General features: G+C 44.2%; 1 protein-coding gene across 4 annotated transcripts in view; it reads left to right on the top strand.

Annotated features, from left to right (window-relative positions):
• XPO6 (exportin 6) overlaps window positions 1–24,013 on the top strand; it is a 111,977-nt gene that overhangs the window by 57,886 nt on the left and 30,078 nt on the right. Inside the window, exons 7-11 of one of the 4 annotated variants that reach the window (XM_065559807.1) lie at window positions 1,484–1,940; window positions 6,612–6,738; window positions 7,650–7,759; window positions 19,956–20,064; window positions 21,407–21,496. In XM_065559807.1, coding sequence (XP_065415879.1) covers window positions 1,484–1,940; window positions 6,612–6,738; window positions 7,650–7,759; window positions 19,956–20,064; window positions 21,407–21,496 — 893 coding nt within the window. Of the gene's footprint in view, window positions 1–1,483; window positions 1,941–6,611; window positions 6,739–7,649; window positions 7,760–19,955; window positions 20,083–21,403; window positions 21,497–24,013 lie in introns of all 4 variants that reach the window. The other 3 variants (XM_065559806.1, XM_065559805.1, XM_065559804.1) reach the window with 3 other exon arrangements.

Below are 24,013 nucleotides of genomic sequence, written 5' to 3'. Positions count from 1 at the left end.
TCAGCCATATGTAATGAACAAAATGAATAAAAAAAAATTAAAATGGACTGCCTCAGTTCTACTAACCATGCAGAATTTAACATAGCTAAGGGAGAGGGACTTGGAACCTCTTTCTCCTTGTGCATCAACATAATTGTTCCATAGATTCATAACTTGTTTAGTAGTTCTCAGTTGTAGCTGACATAAAAGCTACGAAGTTGCATAGTTGCGACTGAGAGCATAATTTCATGACTGTGGGTCTGCATATGTCACAGAGGACCTAATCTAATTTGCACAATGTCTTGCTGGTGGTGATGCACAAGAAGGTAAAACCCTTGTTTGATTTAGATTCTTTGTTGCATTTGCGGGAGGGGGGAAGGAGGCAGGAGAGCTGAACCAGGTCACGTTTCATTTGCAGTGTTAACATAGATGTAAATGGTGAGAGGCTGTGGGAATCTGGAAGTTAAGATCTAAAGGACAGAAGCATCCAGTTACTCAGCCAAACAGCATGCGTCATTCACAGTGCTGAGAAGCACTTGTCAGAATAAACTAGAAAATGTGTGTAAGCAAGTGTAAAGGGCAGTTCTGAAGCTAGTGGTGACAGCAGCCACCTCGCTAAAAATGGTGTCACTTGTGATAGAGTAGGAGACCAATAACAGGTTGTAAACCCCATAAAAACTTCATTAAGCATTTTAAAAGTAATCTACTGAGGCAAGATGGAAACTGGATTATAGTCTCTCATGCTATCAATGTCTCAGATTACTTCATTTTGAATAAGAGGCAAAATGTGAATAAAAATTTGAACTGTAATATGTCAAGTGCTTATGAAGTGCTACATATTGCTGTGATCTGCATACTTTTGAGATACTTGTTAAATATGATCTAGTCCACATTAGAAACGAATACCTTTATAAATATTATTTTTTGTAAGTAAGCATTGTATTACAGACAGAATCCACAAAGTTTATTTTATATGCATGGAAAACATAACTTTGCCAATGATTTAATTATGCAAGTAAATTTTATAGCAGGCTCCCAAGCCCTAAAATAGGTTTATAATGAAAATGCTACCAGAGCCTTAATTAAAGCAGTGCTTGTGTGTGCCATACCAGTAAAGCTGGAAATGTAACATGCTGCAGTACAGAGCTGAATTCTAGCTTTCATTCAATTGTTTTATATACCTCCTCTCAACTGCAGTGCTGCCTGCTGCGGAGTGTCTTAGCCAGACTGAAAGGTTTGGTCAGTCTGAAACTTTAGAACACAAAGGAGGTAGCTGAGGTGAGATGGGGTTGCCTGGTATGCTTTGTAGAATCATATAGCTATTAATGGCATGTTGCATTGAATGCTTGTCTTTAGACATTTAACTTGTTAGATGCATAAAGAGCAGCAATTAAACGCAAAAAATTGCTTTTGATTTATGGTCAAGATTTAACTTTACACATCCAGTTCCCCTCTGTTTGGTATGCATACTGTGATTTAGGAGTGCATATGCTTTATATCCTAGGTGGTGACCTGTTAAGTAGCCTGTTGCAGAGTCCCAGTGCAGCCAAATTATTGAATCAACCGATCCCTATCCTTGATACAGAGAGTGAATATATTTGTTCCCTGGCATTGGAGTGCCTGGCCCACCTCTTCAGCTGGATCCCTCTGTCTGCCAGCATCACTCCTTCACTCCTCACCACCATATTCCACTTTGCCCGCTTTGGCTGCGACACCCGAGCCAGGAAGATGTCCTCTGTCAATGGCAGCAGCCAGAATTCTGTCTTGGGTCAAGAGCGTGGTAGGCTTGGGATCCTGGCTATGTCTTGCATCAATGAACTTATGTCAAAGAACTGCGTGCCTATGGAGTTTGAGGAGTATTTGCTGCGGATGTTCCAGCAGACATTCTACCTCCTGCAGAAGATTACCAAGGAGAACAATGCCCACACGGTGAAGAGCCGGCTAGAGGAACTAGATGAAAGGTAAAACAAATCAACCAGCTAAGTAACTGTGGTAGGATCTTTTGCTTGCTAAAAGACTGTCTATACTGACTTGCTGTCATGCATGGTGTGTTTAATCACCTTTTTTACAGAGCTCTGTGCTTCTGAAGGACAGCAGGAAGGTAGGTGTGTTCAGGTAAGTTGGTGGCAGGGGGGTTGACTTTGCAAAGTGACTGGTAGTGTAGGTTTGTATTCTTTCCTATCCTGTTCCTCCCCACTCCCCCATTCGTTACTGTTTGACTGCAGGTGTGAGGTGTCACGAGAGCTGAACCTGCCCTTCATTCAGTTGCAGCAGAGCAACAGAAGAGGCACAGTGAGGTAAAGGAATTGCAGTATTCCCTTTCCGGTTCATATCGGCCACCTGTGTGTTTTAAAGTCATGTTTTAAAGGAGTGGGCGGCATGCTCCAGGTCACTCCATGGCTTTGAAGGGAATGAAAACTGGTCAATTTCATACCTTATATTGGGACTTGAGAAACGCATCTTTGTTTAAAAAAAAAAAAAAAAAATTCAGTATTACGGGATTTTGGAAACTTGAGGTTGCTTCGGGTGTTAATACACTAATTCAGTGGTGTCCAAACTTTTTTGATCGCACCCCATCAGTAAAAAAAATTTGAGCACACAACCCCTTCTGCGCCAGCTCTACCATTTTTGCCCAAACTGCCAAAGCAAAAAAAAAAAGAAGCCACTCGGACTCCTGCCCAAACTGACGAAGCAAAAAAAAAAAGCACTCCTCCTGCCGCGCACCCCCCAAGGATCCTCTTGCGCACCCCACTTTGGAGACCACTGCGCAATTAACCAGCCTTATGAAAGGAGCCCCAAAATTGAAGGCTCCATCATGCATTTGTTAATTATAACTTATATCCATGTAAAGGCAGGATAAGTGGAAGCATCTGGGAGGCTTCTAATTCCTTTTTCACTTCCAGAGGGATACAAAGAAACTTGTTGCCTAATTCAATTACGAATCTTTGACATCTTTCATGAAGAGATGCTTCCACTTGTTTTGACAGGAGGGAAAGTCATGTTGCATGGTTGAACTTTCCATGTGTTGAAATAGTCATTAGTGTGGCATAGCAGACCACTACTGATGTTAGCTTCTGTTACAGCACTGCTGTAGGTTTTAGCTTTGGGAGCTCTCTCCTGATGCTAATGTTGGCAGGATATATTTTCTGATGTTGTAATTATGCGAATGTACCCAGATTCACAATTGTAGCCCGTTGCTGTGGATGCATGTTGATAGAAGTAGATAAGTATGGCACTGCACTACCAAACTTCTACTAAACCTTTGATCTTCTTCCCAGACATGACACCTGAGTTTCAATCAAAAGGTTAATGGGTGTGCACAACAGAGGCACTTTGTAACTTCAACTCAGGTGTAAGTCTTGGTTTAGCAAAAACAGGTCAATGTATAATACAGATGCAGTGCATCTCTTTCTCTCAAATTACCGTTGATCTTTTTCAGCTGGCTTCTTTAGATACATTTTTAACTCTTTTGGAATTTAAATCTAGATTAACAGTGAATTCTAATTATCCATTTTCTTGACTACCCAATTAGCTTCGACATTACCTAGCTTCCTAACATCAGGTGTGCAGTAGCAAAAATGAAATCTCTAATTGCATGTACATTTGGGCATATGGATAGAGAACAGATGATTCCAGGAAAGTGAAGCCAAGGCCTAGTCTTCACTTACCGGCTGGTCCGGCGGCACGCCATCGATGTTCTGTGATCGATTTATCGCGTCTGGTTAAGACGCGATAAATCGATCCCGGATCGATCCCGGAAGTGCTCACAGTCGGCGCCGGTACTCCAGCTCGCCGAGAGGAGTATGCGGCGTCGACGGGGGGAGACTTCCTGCCGCGTCTGGACCGCGGTAAATCCGGACTAAGGTACTTCGAATTCAGCTACGTTATTATCGTAGCTGAATTTGCGTACCTTAGTCCGAAGTCCGGACTAAATGGGGACCAGGCCCAAGTTAGTAATGCTGCAGTGGGAAAGAGTTCTTTCCCTACCCCCACCCACCCTCCAGCAGTGTAACAGACTTCAGTGCACAGGGATTTTTCTCCACAGGCTATGGAAGCTCTGCTAGAGCCCAGTTTGATTTTTACACGTTGCACTCATTTTGTGTTCTTTTGATGTAGCTCATGTTCAGTGATCTTGAGGTCCATAAGTGAATCTCCCTTTTTGTTAATGCTTAATATGATTTGAATCAGGGATGTAACCTAGATATTTTGACTTAACTTTATAGACTTCTCTAGCTTTTTCATGAGTAAAACATTCTCTGGATTGGTTGTCCTACAATCTCTCCCTCCTGTGGATTAAAGAGTCTGCAGTCTGTCACATGGCTTTTTATTTTGTTTTAAGGTTAGCTACACTTTGATTTCCAAGACTTGAGTCAATTCCAAGTTTTCAAGTCAAGCTGTCTTCTCACTTGCCATTTTTAACTTGGCATGGTGCTGAACAAAGCTGACATTGTTGCAAAATACCTTATCTTCTACCTTTAAAACCTTAAAAAGAACAGGAGTACTTGTGGCACCTTAGAGACTAACAAATTTATTAGAGCATAAGCTTTCGTGGACTACAGCCCACTTCTTCGTTATGCATCCGAAGAAGTGGGCTGTAGTCCACGAAAGCTTATGCTCTAATAAATTTGTTAGTCTCTAAGGTGCCACAAGTACTCCTGTTCTTTTTGCGGATACAAACTAACACGGCTGCTACTCTGAAACCTTTAAAACCTTGATTGCCTTAAAAGTTCACTCTTATCTGGGACAGGAGTGATGTGGGGTGATGGTTACTAGTTACTTCATTTACCATGGAGTTAGTGCAGTTTTGAGCCTTCTTGAGCTTGTAAACTAGTACAGAAAATGTTAACCTTAAACATATTTTGCAATTTCCTATTTGTGTGGCATTTAGTTTCCAGTACCTTTAATGAAATCCGAAGTGTAGTAACTAAGTATAAATGGTAATTCCAAAGCTAACAACTGGCTTAGTGGCTCCTAGAGGCCTGCATCCATATAAAACTTTCAGCAGATCTTGGATTAGATCTTGGCTTAAAGAAAGCACTGAGCTCAGGATAACTGTTTCCCACTAGGTTGCTTTAGTTTTGAAGTATTTGGCCAATGACCAGTACATACTTAATGGGAGTCCCTCTTGCCAAGAGGACTGGTGCCAAATAAACTATAAATATAATCTTACTACCTCATGCATTCCAGCAATTGTGTGGGTCCACAGTTTCATAATGACCAGTCTGGGAATGATGCAACTTGCTGTTCCTGTTCAGTAGTGACTCTAGTTTGGAGCTAGCTTTGTTCAACTAAAAGGAAATTTTTTTTCCTCACAGTGAGGTGTGTTGGACAAATACAGCATTTCCCATCAGCACATATATAATAAGGGGCTGTCGTTCCTGAGTGTCTTAGAATTTTGCCACTAAAATTATTTTGGTGTCTTCAGCTGTGTGATGTTTCTTTTTAAAAAAAAACTCTTGAAATACTTTTTGATATTTAAGAACTCTAAACCGTCACATCGGTGGGAGAGATCGGCTTTTCAGCAGTGCAGTTATGTAACTACATCAGTGGGGTTCTTGGTATTAGAATGTTCACAAAGCATCCTGTGCAGTGATGGCATACAGGTTTTGCAGTCAATATGTAATTAAAATGATATCCTAAACTCTGGTAAAGCTCCATATTGCACAGTGCATGTTCACTCCACAGTAACAGTCCACACTGCAGTTTATAATTTGTTTTAGCAATGCTTTCTTGAAGCTTTAACTACTTATTCTGCCATGAAAGTGTGTCTAAATTTTGGTGGTAGGTTCCTTTTTGGGCCCTTCACTTCATATACTGTAGCATCAGAAAGACACAGTCTTAATCATGGAACTGACTAATCCTAGATCTGGGGGAAAACTGACAAGGCGTGTTTAAATCAAGAAAAAAGAACAGGAGTACTTGTGGCACCTTAGAGACTAACAAATTTAATGCTCTAATAAATTTGTTAGTCTCTAAGGTGCCACAAGTACTCCTGTTCTTCTTTTTGCGGATACAGACTAACACGGCTGTTACTCTGAAACCTTTAAATCAAGACTGCCTCTCTTTGTAAAAGAGATGGTCTAGTTCAATCACAAGCTCTTGGACTTGATGCAGGAATTACTGGGTTATATTTCCCCAGTCCCCGGAGTACTTCCTATTTATCTCCGTGACATGGGTGTTGCCGTTGGTTTGTTTTTAATACCAGAAAATCAATTCCCAATATCTGTGTTTATCCCATTCAACAGTATCTCCCCCAAGTGCTACATTCTGTTGACTAACCCCATCCATATCCATTCAGCTATGATGGGTCTTACTGCTAAATATTTGTAGCACTAAGGGGGTTGCTTATCTGAAGGCCTTATTTAATTCATATTGTTTTATCTGAACACTAAAGTTGCTTTTGACTAGACTGTCTTTTCTGCTGTATTTCAGGTGTTAATGGAATGAAGGGTTGCCCGTCCTGTAGGTAATTGTTGCAGGGCTTTATATTTTAATTGTACTACTGGCTATTAAATGTCGTTTTTATTTAATGAAAGGGCTTTGAGTGACTTTTTCACTATTTCAATGAAATTGTTTTTCCCCTATGGCTTCCTTCATGTTTTATCAATTGTTTTCTCTCCTTTTTCCTCTAGCTACATTGAGAAGTTTACAGATTTTCTGCGTCTCTTTGTGAGCGTCCACCTAAGGAGGATTGAATCATACTCTCAGTTCCCAGTGGTTGAATTTTTGGCTCTTTTGTTCAAATACACCTTTCATCAGGTACAGCACTGACACTGCTTTGATCTTAGTCCATCCTTCTTTGTATGTCCTAACCATGTATGATATGGGTAAAGGATAGCTTATTCCCAATAGGTCTGATAGCTCAAAGGCAGCCCACTAAAACTTCAGTTTCATGCCTTTTTAGCAACTGAACATGTTATACAGATTTCTACTGGCTTAACACCTTGGGACTTCTTGGAAGCCTTCATGCACTTTCTAATAGCATAACACGCAGGAAATCTTGCTCCTGGCCCCAAATAATTGAAAAACGATCAGATCTAGTTATCTTGCATGAATGACTTGGCTGGCTTTTATCTTTGTTGCTGTTTTAATTGGGTTTGGAGAAACTTTTTTGAAAAGTCTTTGTATAACCCCCACACATCTATGCTGGGGGATGGCTTTTTGTCACTTCTGAAACTGTTGTTTTTACAGCTTCTCTCAGGCTTGGTGGGGGATGATTTTTATCTCTACCCACCACCACCCTCCAATACCATGACCTAGAGTGTCACCTTAAACCTGCTACAAGATTAACTGCTTTCACACCATTCAATTAAACTTACAACCTTATTTGCACTTGTAATTATTCATATGTTGTGACACGGGAGGGAACTGCAAAAGGAAAGATACTTGCCTAGTTCAAGGTCACAGGAGGAGTCAGTCAGAAGCGGGACTAGAGCCTGGGAGGTCTTGGCTCCCAGTCCTAAACTCAGACCTCACCCCCCTTTTGACAGTTCAGGCAAGTAGGGTTTTTCCAAGTGACACGGAAAATTCCTCACTAAAGCAAATCTGCATCACTTAATGGAAGTGTCCTTCCATTCTTGAAAGTTTCGCACCAACTCAAATTCTGGCTACATATAATCTATATTTTACTGCAGTTCATGATGTTTAATATGGGGTTTTGTGTATTTCAGCCTACCCATGAAGGTTACTTTTCTTGCTTAGACATTTGGACACTCTTCTTGGACTATCTTACTAGTAAAATTAAAAGTCGTCTAGCAGACAAAGAAGCAGTATTCAACAGGTAAGCAATGCCAGCAACTGTTAACAAAAAAGAGCTTCAAAGATACTGCGTAAAAATAGCTTTGTCTGTGTGGAGCTCACGCTTGCCTGCTGGTTATGCCTGAGTCATCACACTAAGGGCAAGCCTGTCTTGCATTTCCTAATTATTTTACCTGCAGAGGCTATTGTAACAAAATGTAGTTTGGGGGTGATAGGTTCTACGTGCTTGTGCAGTTCAAGACCTGACACTAAAGCAGGGGCAGGCAAACTTTTTGACCTGAGGGCCGCATCGGGTTTCGTAAATTGTATGGAGAGCCGGTTAGGGGAGGGGGTCGTGGCCTGACCCCCACCTCTTTTATCTGCCTCCTGCCCCATCCAACCCTCCCTGTTCCCTGATGGCTGCCCCCCCCCCCCCCGGACCCCTGCCCCCATCCACCCCACCCCCTGCTCCCTGCCGCCCCATCCAACCCCTCCTCTCATTCCTGACGCGCCTCCCCCCCCCCTCCCCGGACCCCTGCCCCATCCAACCACCCCTTCTCCCTGTACCCTGACTGCCCCCTGCCGCCCCATCCAACCCCCCCCCTTCCTGACTCTGTGTCTCTCCCCCCGGACCCCTAGCCCCATTCAACCCCCTGCTGCCCCCATGACCGCCCCGACCCGTATCCCCACCCACCACCCTGAATTCTCCTGCCCTCTATCCAACCCTCCCTGCCCCCTTACCATGCTGCCTGGAGCACCGGTGGCTGGCGGCACTACAGCCGCACCGTCCGGCTAGAGCTGGGCCACGCCGCCACCGTGCAGCATAGAGACCGGGTCAGGCCTGGCTCTGCAGCTGCGCTGCCACAGGAGCTCACAGCCCCGCCGCCCAGAGCATTGCGTCGGTGGCAGAGCGAGTGAGCTGAGGCTGCAGGGGAGGGGGAACTGCGGGGGAGAGGCCGGGGCTAGCCTCCCGGGCCAGGAGCTCGGGGGCTGGGCAGGACGGTCCCGTGGGCTGGATGTACCCCGTGGGCCATAATTTGCCCACCTCTGCATTAAAGTAAAGAGGCAAGAACTGATACTTCAGAGAATAAAACCATACCCTAGCCTGGCAACGTTGCATTATAGAATACTGGGTTGTCTGAATTGTATGTGTTGATACATGGATGACATCTTGTTGTGTTGGTTAGGTATCTAACAATAGCATGTTAGACATAATTCCTGGCTTTTGTTGGGACTTTAATATTCACCAGTTTGACTACTAAGAATGAAATATGAATTCTGAAGCATGGAAATATTGCACTCCAGTGTCTTTATGCAGTGTCGCACTTTAGGAAAAACATTAATTTGTGCACAAAAATAATAAATCTGTTTAATCAAGCTGCATTTTGTGTATAAACTGTATTTTTGCTTTATGTAATATGACTATAGGGAAGAAAGATGGTCCGCTGGTTAGGGTACTGACTAGGACTTGAGAGCTTTGGGGCCAAGTACCACAGACTCCTTATGTGACCCTGGGCAAGTCACTTTGTCCCTCTGTGCCTTAGTTTCCCCATCAGTAAAATGGGGATAATAGCACTTCCTGCCTCATGGGGTGTTGAGGGTTAATATTCTAAAGATTGAGGTGCTTGGATATTACGGCAATGGGAACCATTAAAAGATAGATTAAAAACAGCTCACACTTGATGCAGCACATGATTGAACATAAAAAAGGCCATACTGGGTCAGACCAATGGTGCATCTAGCCCAGTATTCTGTCTTCCGATAGTGGCCAATGCCAGGTGCTTCAGAGGGAAGGAACAGAACAGTGATCAAGTGATCCATCCCTTGTCGCCCATTCCCAACTTCTGGCAAATAAAGGCTTCAGAGCATGGTTTTGCATCCCTGGCCATCCTGGCTAATAGCAATTGATGAACCTATCCTCCATGAACTTATCTAGTTCTTTTTTGAACCCTGTTATAGTCTTCGCCTTCACAACATCCTCTGGCAAAGAGCTCCACAGGTTGACTGTGTTTGGTGAAGAAATATTTCCTTTTGTTTGTTCTATATCTGCTGCCTGATAATTTCATTTGGTGACCCCCAGTTCTTGTGTTATGAGAAGGAGTAAATAACACTTCTTCCTTATTTACTTTGTCCCCACTAGTCATGATTTTATTGACGTCTATCATATCCCCTCTTATTCGTCTTTTTTCCAAGATGAAAAGTCCCAGTTTTATTAATCTCTCCTCATATGGCAGCTGTTCCATACCCTTAATAATTTTTGTTGCCCTTTTCTGTACCTTTTCCAACTCCAATATATCTAGTTTGAGATGGGGTGACCAGTTCTGCACACAATATTCAAGATGTGTGCGTACCATGGATTTATATAGAGGCAATGTGATATTTTCTGTCTTATTACCTATCCCTTTCCTAATGATTCCCAACATTCTGTTCACTTTTTTGACTGTTGCTGCACACTGAGTGGATGTTTTCAGAGAATTATCCACAATGACTCCAAGATCTATTTCATGGGTGGCTAATTTAGACCCCATCATTTTATACGTATAATTGGGATTATGTTTTCCAATGTGCATTACTTTGCATTTATCATCCTTGAATTTCATCTGCCGTTTTGTTGCCCAGTCACTTACAGCTTTAAGTGCTGTTCTTCAAAAGTGATCCTGACTCAAAACCTTTATGTGGTCAGACTATTTAGGCAATGAGACTCTGAACATCTGACCCTGAGGGGCATTGTTTCTCAGTTGTATTTTCATTCAAGCGAAAGTTGGGTGGAAGTACAGAAAACACTGAACTTCCATTGTCTAAAATGCTTCGTGGTGAGAATGTTACCACCACTGTATGGTGCTGCTGTTGAAGTATGAGGCAGTGAACATCATTCACTATCAAACAGTTGACAGATGTTTGGTGTCCAGATGATTTCTTTTAGTGGGATCCTTGACTTAATATATTTAAGTGAGCCTATAATAAAGTGCAACAGAGGGTCCTGTGGCACCTTTAAGACTAACAGAAGTATTGGGAGCATAAGCTTTCATGGGTAAGAACCTCACTTCTTCAGATGCAAGTAATGGAAATCTCCAGAGGCAGGTATAAATCAGTATGGAGATAACAAGGTTAGTTCAATCAGGGAGGGTGAGGTGCTCTGCTAGCAGTTGAGGTGTGAACACCAAGGGAGGAGAAACTGCTTCTGTAGTTGGAAAGCCATTCACAGTCTTTGTTTAATCCTGATCTGATGGTGTCAAATTTGCAAATGAACTGGAGCTCAGCAGTTTCTCTTTGGAGTCTGGTCCTGAAGTTTTTTTGCTGTAAGATGGCTACCTTAACATCTGCTATTGTGTGGCCAGGGAGGTTGAAGTATTCTCCTACAGGTTTTTGTATATTGCCATTCCTGATATCTGACTTGTGTCCATTTATCCTCTTGCGTAGTGACTGTCCAGTTTGGCCAATGTACATAGCAGAGGGGCATTGCTGGCATATGATGGCATATATAACATTGGTGGACGTGCAGGTGAATGAGCCGGTGATGTTGTAGCTGATCTGGTTAGGTCCTGTGATGGTGTTGCTGGTGTAGATATGTGGGCAGAGTTGGCATCGAGGTTTGTTGCATGGGTTGGTTCCTGAGTTAGAGTTGTTATGGTGCGGTGCGTGATTGCTGGTGAGAATATGCTTGAGGTTGGCGGGTTGTCTGTGGGCGAGGACTGGCCTGCCTCCCAAGGTCTGTGAAAGTGAGGGATCGTTGTCCAGGATACTTGCATCTGAAGAAGTGAGGTTCTTACCCACGAAAGCTTATGCTCCCAATACTTCTGTTAGTCTTAAAGGTGCCACAGGACCCTCTGTTGCTTTTTACAGATTCAGACTAACACTGCTACCCCTCTGATACTATAATAAAGTGGCTATTAAAAACGTGATTTTGAAGACTGTTTTCAGATCAGGTTAAAATAAGGTTAAAAATACATAGCATGTTTGTTGAATGACTTAATATAGTGTGACAAAGTTCCTCCTCTATCTTGGTGGGTCCTGCGCTTATTGGCGGATTTTCTTGCCTCAGAGATTCACCATGTGGGTTGGGGAACAGCCCAGAGACCTTCCCCTCTGGAAGAACCCACAGTCCAGGTCAATTGGGAGATTTGGGGGGAATCCGGGCCCGCCCTCTACTCCGGGTTCCAGCCCAGGGCCCTGTGGACTGCAGCTGTCTATAGTGCCTCCTGTAACAGCTGCATGACAGCTACAACTCCCTGGGCTACTTCTCCATGGCCTCCTCCAAACACCTTCCTTATTCTCACCACAGGACCTTCCTCCTGGTGTCTGATAACGCTTGTGCTCCTCAGTCCTCCAGCAGCACACCCTCTCACTCTCAGCTCCTCACACTCGCTCCACAAACTGAAGTGAGTTCCTTTTTAAAACCCAGGTGCCCTGATTAGCCTGCCTTAATTGATTCTAGAAGCTTCTTAATTGGCTCCAGGTGTCCTAATTAGCCTGCCTGCCTTAACTGGTTCTAGCAGGTTCCTGATAACTCTAGTGCAGCCCCTGCTCTGGTCACTCAGGGAACAGAAAACTACTCATCCAGTGACCAGTATATTTGCCCTCTACCAGACTCCTGTACCCCACTGGTCTGGGTCTGTCACATATCCCTCCCCCCTGCTCAACGCCAAGGGGTTGGGCAGCTTGGGACGCCAGACAGTGCACACGTGACAAACCATCAGCATTGCCATGACGGCTCCCTGCTCTGTTTTGCACACGGAACTGGAAAGGTTGGAGGAATAAGAACCATCTGGTCACCCTTGTGTTCTTCTCCTTGTTCCGCTGCATCCATTGAAGAGGGGCATGGTCGGTCACGAGGACAAATCTGCCCCTGAGCAGGTAGTAGCGCAATGTTTCCATGGCCCATTTTACAGCGAGGCATTCTCTCTCCACCACTGCATATTTTTGTTCCCTTGGAAGGAGTTTCCGACTGAGGTATAGAATTGGGTGTTCCTCCTCCCCGACCATCTGTGATAGAACGGCCCCCAACCCTACTTCCGATGCATCCGTCTGCAGGATAAAATCCTTGGTGAAATCAGGGGCTATCAGTACGGGGTTACTGCAGAGGGCAGTCCGTAGGTCTGTGAATGCTTCCTCTGCTGCATCAGACCATCTCACCAGATCAGGTCCACGGGCTTTCACTAGGTCTGTCAGGGGGCTTGCCCTTGTGGCAAAGTGGGGGATAAATCGTCGGTAATACCCCACCACACCTAGGAACGCCCGGACTTGTTTCTTGCGACTTGGTCGGGGCCAATTTTGGATGGCCTCTAACTTGTTCACTTGGGGTTTTACCAGACCTTTTCCCACAATGTAGCCAAGATATTTGGCCTCTGTAAACCCTACAGCGCACTTGGCAGGGTTTGCTGTAAGGCCAGCTCGCCTGAAGGTATCAAGGACTGCCTCCACCTTCTCCAGGTGGGTTTCCCAGTCTGGGGTATGAATGACCACATCGTCCAAGTAGGCAGCAGCATAATCGTTATGTGGGTGTAATAGCTTGTCCATGAGGCGCTGGAAGGTAGCTGGGGCCCCATGTAGTCCAAAAGGGAGGACAGTATATTGAAAAAGACCCTCTGGTGTAGAGAACGCAGTCTTTTCCTTTGCGTCTTCTGCAAGGAGAATGTGCCAGTACCCCTTTGTCAAGTCTAGGGTAGTCAAGTACCAGGCATTACCCAGATGGTCCACTAGCTCATCTATGCGAGGTATGGGGTACGCGTCGAACTGGGATACTTTGTGTAGTCGCCGGAAGTCGTTGCAAAATCTTGAGGTGCCATCAGGTTTGGGCATCAGCACGATTGGGCTGGACCACTGACTGTGGGATTCTTCGATGATCCCCAACTCCAGCATCTTTTTTTACTTCTGCTTTTATTTCCTCCCTCTTTGCCGCTGGCACCCGATAGGGCCTCATTGTAATTCTGGCCCCAGGGTTCATGACGATGTGGTGATATGTCTCGGTTGTTCGACCCGGTTTTGTTGAGAACACATCTTGGTTCCGGAAGATCATCTCAGACATCTCATTCTTCTGGTCTGGTGTTAAATCAGGAGACACTCTCACCTGTTTGGAAGGCTTGTTTTCCTGGGTTGGGTCTTTTTGGACCGTTGTGCATGCCAGGGTTTCAAAAGGTTAACGTGATAAATCTGTTCTTGTTTTCTGCGTCCTGGCTGCCGCACCTTGTAGGTTACTTCCCCCACGGGTTCAACCACCTCATAGGGCCCCTGCCGTTGGGCCAGAAGCTTGCTTTCTGCCGTGGGTACCAACACCATAACCCAATCCCCTGGTTGGAACTATCGCACTTTTGCCTGGCGATTGTAATGGGTTTGCTGGGCCTCCTGTACCTTCTCCAAATGTTCCCGTACAATAGGGCTAACCCGGGCTATCCGGTCTAGCATTTGCATTACATGCTCTATTATATTTCTCCCCTCATTGGGTTCCTCTTCCCAGATCTCTTTGGCGATATCTAGCATGCCACGGGGTGACGCCCGTATAATAACTCTAAAGGGGAAAACCCAGTTGAGGCCTGTGGTACCTCCGGATAGCGAATATAAGATAGGGTAGTAGGGTGTCCCAATCCTTCCGTCCCGACTTACCACCTTCCTTATCATAGCCTTGAGGGTTCGGTTAAACCTTTCTACTAACCCATCAATCTGCGGATGGTAGACCGAAGTTCTCAGGGTATGTATATGGAGCAGCGTACAGAGGTCCTTCATTAGCTTCGACATAAATGGGGTTCCTTGGTTAATATCTCCTTCGGTAGCCCCATTTGGGCAAAGATCCCCACCAGCTCTTTGGCTATAGTTTTAGAGGCAGTGTTCTGCAGGGGGACGGCTTCTGGGTAGTGAGTAGCATAGTCCAAAACAAGTATATATTGGTGGCCCGAGCCGTCTTCTCCAGGGGTCCCACTAGGTCCATGGCTATTCGCTCGAAGGGGACCTCTATGATAGGAAGGGGTACTAAAGGTGCCCTCAATTGGGGACGGGGACTGTGCAGCTGACACTCCGGGCAGGAGGCACAGTACCTCCGCACTTCATGTACTCCGGGCCAGAAGAACTGTCGTCGGACTCGTGCCAGGGTCTTCTCTACCCCCAAATGCTCCCCAGAAGGATAACTATGAGCCAGACTTAATACAGCGTTCTGGTGTTTTTGAGGTACTAGGGTCTGCTGTACCTTCTGCCCCTGTACTGGTGCAACCCAGTATAAGAGATCCTTCTTCATTATGAAGTAGGGTCCTGGTCCCTGGGTTTTCCTTCCACGGGGACCCCATCTATTTCAGTCACCTCCTTCCTAATGTTGTCATACCTTGGGTCTTCTGCCTGGTCCCCGTCCAAAATTTTCTCTCCCGGGGCTAATCTGCCCATGATCTAGGGGCCCAGTCTCTGTTGCCTCTACTGGTTCAGAAGCATTAGGGTGGGGGTCAGACTCAGGTGCTTCTCCCTCCTGCGTGGCCTCCTTTTCAGCTGCGCGGGCCCACCTACCTACAAGAACGACCCTCTGGCTTTGGGTCAGTATTTGGGTTCCCAAGGTCTTAGCTGCCCTTCTTTCTTTTTGTCTTTCTACTCTGTCTGGGAGTAGAGAAAAAATCTGGGGATATTTCAGAGAAGATTGGGGGTTGACAGTCTGCTGTGGATGCCTCACCAATTTTAGGGTCCCCATCTTTCTCCAATCCCCCTACTGGGAGTAAGTTTCCAAACCCTGGGAAGTCCCTCCCTATGAGCACCAGGTATGGGAGTTTAGGGACTACACCTGCTGCTACCTCAGTAGTGTTCCCTTGGATCTCGATTTTTACTGGGATGGTGGGGTAGTAACTAACTGTCCCATGGACACATGTTATCCCCGTATGTTTAGCCTGCAGCAGCTGACTACGCTTCAGGAGCTTCCCTGAGATAAGCGTGATAGCACTCCCCGAATCAACCAGTTCTGTGGTCCCTACTCCATTTAGTTTCACTGGTCTGATATACATATGTGGGGTTAGTGAGATGCCCACAAGGTGGATTAGGGAGCATGGATCTGCCCAGTTCCCCAGGTTACACTGCATAGGCTCCTCAGCATTGGGACACTGTGCAGCTATATGTCCCCGCAGGCATAACATCTGTATGGAGCCCTAGGCATTCCCCGGTCTTTTGGTTTGGGCAGTCTAATGTCATGATCCTCTTCTCCCTCAGTGCTCCGACTCTTTGTGGCCTCTGATGGGCCTTCAGCCTCTCTCTTTTTCCACCTGGGCCCTCCTGGTGGCCCAGTCACCCGAACTTTAGGGCTTGGTGCTGCTAGTTTAACCCGGGGTGCTTCTTCCTTAACTGGTCGGGTCAGCTCCCTCGCTGTCCTTGGCCTCTCTACCAGAGCGACAACCTCATCATAGGTGGAGGGTTCGTTCTGGCTTACCCAGGCACAAAGGTCTGGTGGTAGTCCCCTCATGTATCGGTCGATGACCAGAACCGCTAGTATCTCTTCTACACTGCGGGACTCTGTTTGCAGCCACTTTCGTGCAAGATGGATGAGGTCATACAATTGGGACCGCGGGGTTTTGTCGTCTTGATACCTCCAACCCTGATACTGCTGGGCCCGCACTGCTGTCGTTACCCCAAATCTGGCCAGGATCTCTGCTTTCAGCTGGGGGTAGTCTGCCGCATCCTCTTCAGGCAGATCATGGTAGGCCTTCTGGGCCTCCCCACACAGGAATGGGGCAAGGATGCCAGATCACTGATCTCGAGGGCAGGCCTCCCATAGGGCTGTCCTCTCAAAGGCCAGAAGGTATGCCTCTACATCATCCTCCCGTGTCATTTTCTGCAGCCAATGGCTGGCTCGAATGAGCCACGTCCCATCATGGCCGCGATTCAGCTCTGTAAGGGACTTTACCTGGTTTACCAGTTCCCGCAACATAGCTCGGTCTTGAGCAGCCTGGTCCATCAGCAGGCGATTAGTCTCTTGCTGCAGCCGCACTGCCTCCTGTTGGGCGGCTGCCTGGACACGGGTAGCCTCCTGCTGGGCCGCCTTGTATCAGTGCCCGCACTACGTCATCCATCATGGTGGGGAAAAAAAATAAACCCTCTCCCTTTTTGTTGTTGTTGTGTGTGGTTTTTTTTTTTTAATCACCCTCCTTCTGCCACGCTGTGCACCCCAAGATGCCACTCCTAACACCAGTGTGCCAAACTTATTCCTTATTCTCACCACAGGACCTTCCTCCTGGTGTCTGATAACGCTTGTGCTCCTCAGTCCTCCAGCAGCACACCCTCTCACTCTCAGCTCCTTGCGCCTCTTGCTCCCAGGTCCTCACACTCGCACCACAAACTGAAGTGAGCTCCTTTTTAAAACCCAGGTGCCCTGATTAGCCTGCCTTAATTGATTCTAGAAGCTTCTTCTTAATTGGCTCCAGGTGTCCTAATTAGCCTGCCTGTCTGCCTTAACTGGTTCTAGCAGGTTCCTGATTACTCTAGTGCAGCCCCTGCTCTGGTCACTCAGGGAACAGAAAACTACTCATCCAGTGACCAGTATATTTGCCCTCCTGTACCCCACTGGTCTGGGTCTGTCATAATACATATGCATGACCATAAAAACCAGAAAAAACAAAAATTTGTTGATTACAATCTGTGATTATAACATTTTCTAACAAAAAGTCAAAAAGGAGCTCAGTCATATTCCTAGCTTTAAGACACATAGTAGACCAAGAATGGTGAATGTTTCTCTATTAAGAGAAATGACTTAATAGCGCCATCGGTGTAAGGGAATTGAACCTCTATAACACAATGTATCAGGTAAGCTAAAGTTAGCAGTTTGTCCTCTTTGTCTGCTTGTCTGCTTATGTTTAAAGCAGATGGTTCAGCCCCTGTTCCATAGATCCCCTTGCTACCACCATCTTGGCAGCTCTGGGCAAGTATCTCCACCAATGACTTAAAACTACTTAGCATGAGGACAAGGGAGACCTGTATTCAAAGTAGGCAGATTTAAAACTCTCCATTACATGTCGTGGTTTGTGCTGACTACAAGAAAACCCTTCCTTTCCCAGTGAACATGCTAAATATAAATAACTGATGTGTTGCCAAAAAAGACATTCTGACAGGAACAAGTGCAAAACTAGCTAACCCAGCCAGCCCTTGTCTGTTCAATGCTGGGAGTTGCTTTATTGGATTTTTCAGATGAGTTCAGATGTGAGAACTTGCCAGTCTCAATAAACTGTTCACCAAGCTGCACACAATTATGCCAAATTCTCACTGGTCACTCCTCTTCTCCCTCTTTTCCCACAGTGATCGTGGGCACATGCCTTGCCTAGTTATATATATTCATTTTTTGTGATATAGGAAAAAATCAGAGTAATATTAGCTTCTTTTGTTGAAGATAGCATTTCTGATTTTCAAAGAAAGATATTCTATGAGCTGCCTAAACTTGTATTGCTCTTTCTGCAAAGGTGCCTGTTTTTAGCTAAAGCTTCTGTGGCTATATCAAACATTCAGACTGTTGTAGAAGTGTTTATATGTCTTAATTTGATGATGTAGGTGTGGTTACACCACAGGAATAGTGTGTGAAACTTCCTGTTCCCTGTGGTTTATGAATTTTACATTTAAACCAATAGCGTAGCATACAAATTACCAAATCCACGTTTACATCATCTTTTCAGTAACACGCCGATAGTATAGCAACCCTTCATTGAAAGCATCTGACTGCTCAGTTAGGGGCACAGCTGATTGGACTGTCCCTTACATTGCACCATGCTCTGATTCTTCTTGTTACTAGTATAGAGAAATTCCTAGTTTTCCAGCCTGCTCTTTCCTGGAGAAAGGCATGACCTGGGACATTCTTCAGAGCAGTTGTTTTCTAAAAGGATGGTAGGAAACATTGGGTCTCCAGAGCAACTTGACAGTCCTGTGTCACCACTGGTGGCTGCTGGCTGTGTTCCAGCCCAGGGCTGTTCTGTGTTGATTTTGCAATTTGGCATTACTCGTAGTTGATTGTGGGGGAAAAAACATTTTTGACTTTTGTATGCTACATTGCAGATATCTTGAGAGTAAATAAAATCTGATGCTGGCTGTAGGGGTGAAAGAATTATCATGACTTTCTTGCACAATAACGGGTCAACTTCAAAACCGCAAAACAAGTACGACGTCAGTGGGAGCTATAAGGCACTAAGCACTTAAGAAAATCATGCCACTTATTTAGATGCCTAAAGATAGGCACTTACGTTTTTGAAAATCTTAGCCTACACCACATGAAGGCACTGGAAGACATAAGTACTCTGGGGATGACCTTCTAGTTTAAACCATTACTACCTGCCCACAATCTTGCTATCTATCTGAACCTTTGCTGTACAGTTAAGACTAGAGGATTGGTTTTCCCACCCCGCCCATTTACAAGTTGGTCTCTCCCTTGGACAAAGGTTAATCAGAATAATGTGGTGGTCAGAGCAAGTGGTGTTGCAGTTTTGAAGTTATTTAATTGTTTGCCTATCCGTATTATAGGATTTTGATAACTGTGGTTGGCATCTCTGCTTGGCTTTTTAGCAGCAAGAAGCAGAACTTGACCATTGGTTATAACCCATCTTTGCAGGTCTAGGTTGGATATTAGGAAACACTATTTCACTAGTGGTGGTGAAGCACTGGAATGGGTTACCTAGGAAGATGGTGGAATCTCCATCCTTAGAGGTTTTTAAGGCCCAGCTTTACAAAGTCTTGGCTGGGATGATTTAGTTGGAGTTGGTCCTGCTTTGAGCAGGGGGTTGGACTAGATGACCTCCTGAGGTCTCTTCCAACCCTAATCTTCTATGATTTAAAAGCACTGTCCACTCCTCGAAAGAGGCACAGTTAAATGGCTACTAGCAAGCAGGAGCCACGTAATTAGTAGCAAGTTCTTTCAAATGGAGACCATTCATTTAAAGTCATGCTTCGCTATCTTCCAGATCTTCTTTCTCTTCAGCTCCCTCTATTGCTGTTAGTTTCCTGTCTAACTTTCAAAGTTGAGTGGATTATCAGTTCTTGTTGCAGTTTCTCTGCATCATCATATGGCACATACTATAGCTTAGAAAAGCTGTTAGCCACAGCAGTGTTAAACTGTAAATGTCTGATGTCTCCCCAGCAAACAATTCTGAAAGGCAGCGTTGTAGGCCCTGAGAGGCAAAGGTTTTCCCTAAGCTGATACAGGACCTACCACTGCTCCTCACTGGAAGGGGGTGAGGGTTCGCAAGAGTATTCTACTAGAACTCCCTTTCCTCAATCTTGTGCTTTTCTTCTTTCACTCCTGGCAGGTACGAAGACGCCTTGGTTCTGCTGCTGACAGAGGTTTTGAATCGAATACAATTCAGGTACAACCAGGCACAGTTGGAGGAGCTGGATGACGAGACTCTAGATGACGATGTAAGAAACCGAGACTTGGTAGGAAAACTGCATGCCTCGATACTAAACTGCTGGATTGTACTGAGTACCTCTGAAACTTCCTGCCAGGATCTGGTCACTTTTTCAACATACAGGCTAGACCACTATTTCACACTAGTAATTTTCACCTCTTGCTGATATCTCTTGTATCTTAACAGTTTCAATGCTGCCAGGATAATGCATGTGTCTAAGCAACTTGTCAGCATCCTCACCATTCCAAATCAAGAGCATTAAGGGATCAGCAGTGCTATGATTCCGCACTTAGCCTCTCTGAACCTAGATTTTAAGTGCAGAAATATATTCAGTTCGAAGGCAGCTGTTACATGCATGAAGCAAAATATACAGTGCTCTGTGGGTTTTGAGGTTGAAAGAAGCATGAAATGTTTTCACTAATGGACTTTGTGTTGCTGTCCTGCCTGACTCTGTTTTTAGCGTGCAGTGGAGGCAGATAATTTCCATTATAGTGCAGCAAATAAAATGAAGCAGAAAAAAATCAGCTTTAATTTAAGAGCCATTTGAACTCTACTCTTTCCATTTGCATATGGTATTTCTTCTCGAAGTGACATGGTAGCTGTAGTGAGTCTAGATGATGATTTAGAGTGATGAGTAAGCCAGTCCTTAATGATATGGCTGGGTTGGGGAAAGAGGCTGTGAAAGTAAAACAAATTGTGGGCTTGTCACAAAGGGAAACCAGGCTGAGAGAGTGTACAGTCAGTCCAGTTTCTCTATAGCAAAATAATCTTGTGTATACTTCTGCAATAACCATTATTTGTAGGAGTTGGGTTTAGTTCCTCTGTGTGTTTTTAAAAAAAAAAAAAACCTCTTTTAGACCAAGGCAGAAAATGGTTCTTTGATTTTGGACACTGTTGTCATATGACACTTAGCCCTTATTTTATATTGGTCCTTTTATCAAGGGAGGGCATGTTTAAATAGAAGACAATGTTTGAAAATTTGCTCTAGAATAACACTGATGTGCTCCAGAATAAGAGCATACAAACAGAATAAAGGACACCACAATTACTAGAAGGCCAGAAAGTGATATGACATGGATGCACAATTACTTAGTATTATTAACTGCCTTTGTCGATGAAAGCTTGCAAATCTTAACTCCAGCTCAGATTGCTGACAAAGTAAGAAACTCCTATAAACTATATATTGTTTCAATTCTCAGATGTTCAGACAGAAGCCAAACCCTGGTAGGTACAGGTTAGTCATTTCTCCAGTACTTACGGCCTACCAGCTTGTTAAATATAGGCCAGCTCTTTCCACTTTCCGCTTGGAGGGAAATAAGAGGTGATTACCCTGGTCTTTTTCCCCACAGCAGCAGACTGAGTGGCAGCGGTACTTACGCCAGAGCCTAGAAGTAGTGGCAAAAGTCATGGAGCTCCTGCCGACTCATGCCTTCTCTACACTAGTAAGTAGTCATTCTGCTGAGAAGCTGAGATGAAGCAGCTTTGCAACATACGACATGAGCTCTGCTCTCAAGGTTTTGTTGTACAAACACTGGTAGAAGGTTGCTGTGCAATGCTTACGGAGAAGAGGCACAGGGATGTGCTTTTGGATTCAAATCTTGGTAAAATCAAGGCCATAAATTTAAAAGGCTTCAGATTTTCTTCTGGGCTTTGAGAAGTTTTCTACCATATCTTGGGGGGCGTGCCAGAGCACACTTTTGTGCCTCACTCACTGAATGTCCCAGGGCATTTGAAATTTGGATCAGTCTAGAGGTGAAAACTGGGACAGAGCTGCACACTCTGCTGTTACCAGTTTTCATCTCTAGACTGATCCAAATTTCAAATGTCCCTGTACATTCAGTGAGTGAGGCACAAAAGTGTGCTCTGGCACGCCGCCCAAGATATGGTAGAAATCTTCTCAAAGCCCAGAAGAACATATGAATATGCTGAAGGGTCAGAGCTGCACACTCTGCTGTGACCTTCAGCATATTCATCTTGGCTTTTCCATGAGGCGGAGGTACTGCATGTAAGGCAAATGGTGAGATGATGTTCCAAGGAGGGTGGAATGTTAACTTAAAATACACGGCAGTCCATAGATGAAGATCGTAGGGAGATAGGGCTCTGCAAACCGTAGGGAGGGAGAAGCAAGAAATACTGAAAATTAGGGCTGGCAGTTCTCACACGATTATCTCAAAAAAATTAATCGCGCTGTTAAACAATAGAATACCAATTGAAATTATTAAATATTTTTGAATGTTTTTCTACATTTTCAAATACATTTATTTCTAAAACAACACAGAATACAAAGTGTACAGTGTTCACTTTATATTATTTTTATTACAAATATTTGCACTGTAAAAATGATAAAAGAAATAGTATTTTTCAATTCACCTCATACAAGTACTGTAGTGCAGTCTCTTTATCATGAAAGTGCAACTTACAAATGTAGATTTTTTTTGTTACATAACTGCTCTAAAAAAAAAAAAAGTGAAAACTTTAGAGCCTACAAGTCCACTTAGTCCTCCTACTTGTTCAGCCAATCGCTAAAACAAACAAGTTTGTTTACATTTACAGGAGATAATGCCGCCTGCTTCTTATTTACAATGTTACTTGAAAGTGAGAACAGGCATTCGCATGGCACTTTTGTAGCCGGTGTTGCAAGGTATTTATGTACCAGATATGCTAAACAGTCGTATGCACCATCATGCTTTGGCCACCACTCCAGAGGATATGCTTCCATGCTGATGATGCTCGTTAAAAAATGGGTTAATTTTGTGACTGAACTCCTTGGGTGAGAACGGTATGTCTTCGGCTCTGTTTGACCCGCATTCTGCCATATATTTCATGTTATAGCAGTCTCTGATGATGACCCAGCATGTTTGTTTTAAGAACACTTTCAGAGCAGATTTGACAAAACGCAATGTGAGATTTCTAAAAGTAGCTACAGCACTCAATCCAAGGTTTAAGAATCTGAAGTGCCTTCCAAAATCTGAGAGGGACAAGGTGTGGAGCATGCTTTCAGAAGTCTTAAAAGAGCAACACTCAGATGTGGAAACTACAGAACTCGAACCACCAAAAAGGAAAATCAATCTTCTGCTGGTGGCATCTGACTCATGATGATGAAAATGAACATGTATCAGTCCGTTCTGCTTTGGATCGTTATCGAGCAGAACCCATCATCAGCATGGATGTCTTATGGAATGGTGGTTGAAGATGAAGGGACATATGAATCTTTAGCGCATCTGGCATGTAAATATCTCGCAATGCCAGCTACAACAGTGTCATGCAAATGCCTAGTCTCACTTTCAGGTGACATTGTAAATAAGATGCGGGCAGCATTGTCTCTTGCAAATTGTAACCAAGTTTGTTTGTCTGAGTGATAGGCTGAAGTAGGACTGAGTGGACTTGTAGGCGCTAAAGTTTTACATTGTTTTATTTTTCAATGCAGTTATTTTTTGTACATAATTCTGCATTTGTAAGTTCAACTTTCATGAGATTGCACTACAATACTTGTATTAGGTGAATTGAAAAATACTATTTCCTTTGATTTTTAATGCAAATATTTGTAATAAAAAATAAATATAAAGTGAGCACTTTACACTTAGTATCCTGTGTTGTAACTGAAATCAATATATTTGAAAATGCAGAAAACATCCAAAAATACTTAAATAAATGGTATTCCATTATTGTTTAACAACGTGATTAGCCACAATTAATTCTTTAAATCGCTTGACAGCCCTACTGAAAATTTGTCTTCATCTGTGACAATGTCACTATCTTGGCGTTTATTAAGATGGCAGTGCTGTGAAATAGCCTTTTCTTGTAGCTGTGTGGGAGAAAAGCAGTTAGCGTGGTTCTCAAGCTGCTAATCTTGGGACATGAAACTATTGAGTTCAGAAGTGTAACAGTTAGTATTGTTCAATGCTCCTTCTGGATGGGAAGAAAAGTGTCTGAATTCACTAGGATCACTGAGCATGTGT

This window comes from Chrysemys picta, chromosome 10 (genome assembly GCF_011386835.1).
Source record: "Chrysemys picta bellii isolate R12L10 chromosome 10, ASM1138683v2, whole genome shotgun sequence".
NCBI classification, from domain to species: Eukaryota; Metazoa; Chordata; order Testudines; family Emydidae; genus Chrysemys; species Chrysemys picta.
Note: the sequence above shows the minus strand (reverse complement) of the source record. Positions and strands in the feature narration are given on the sequence as shown.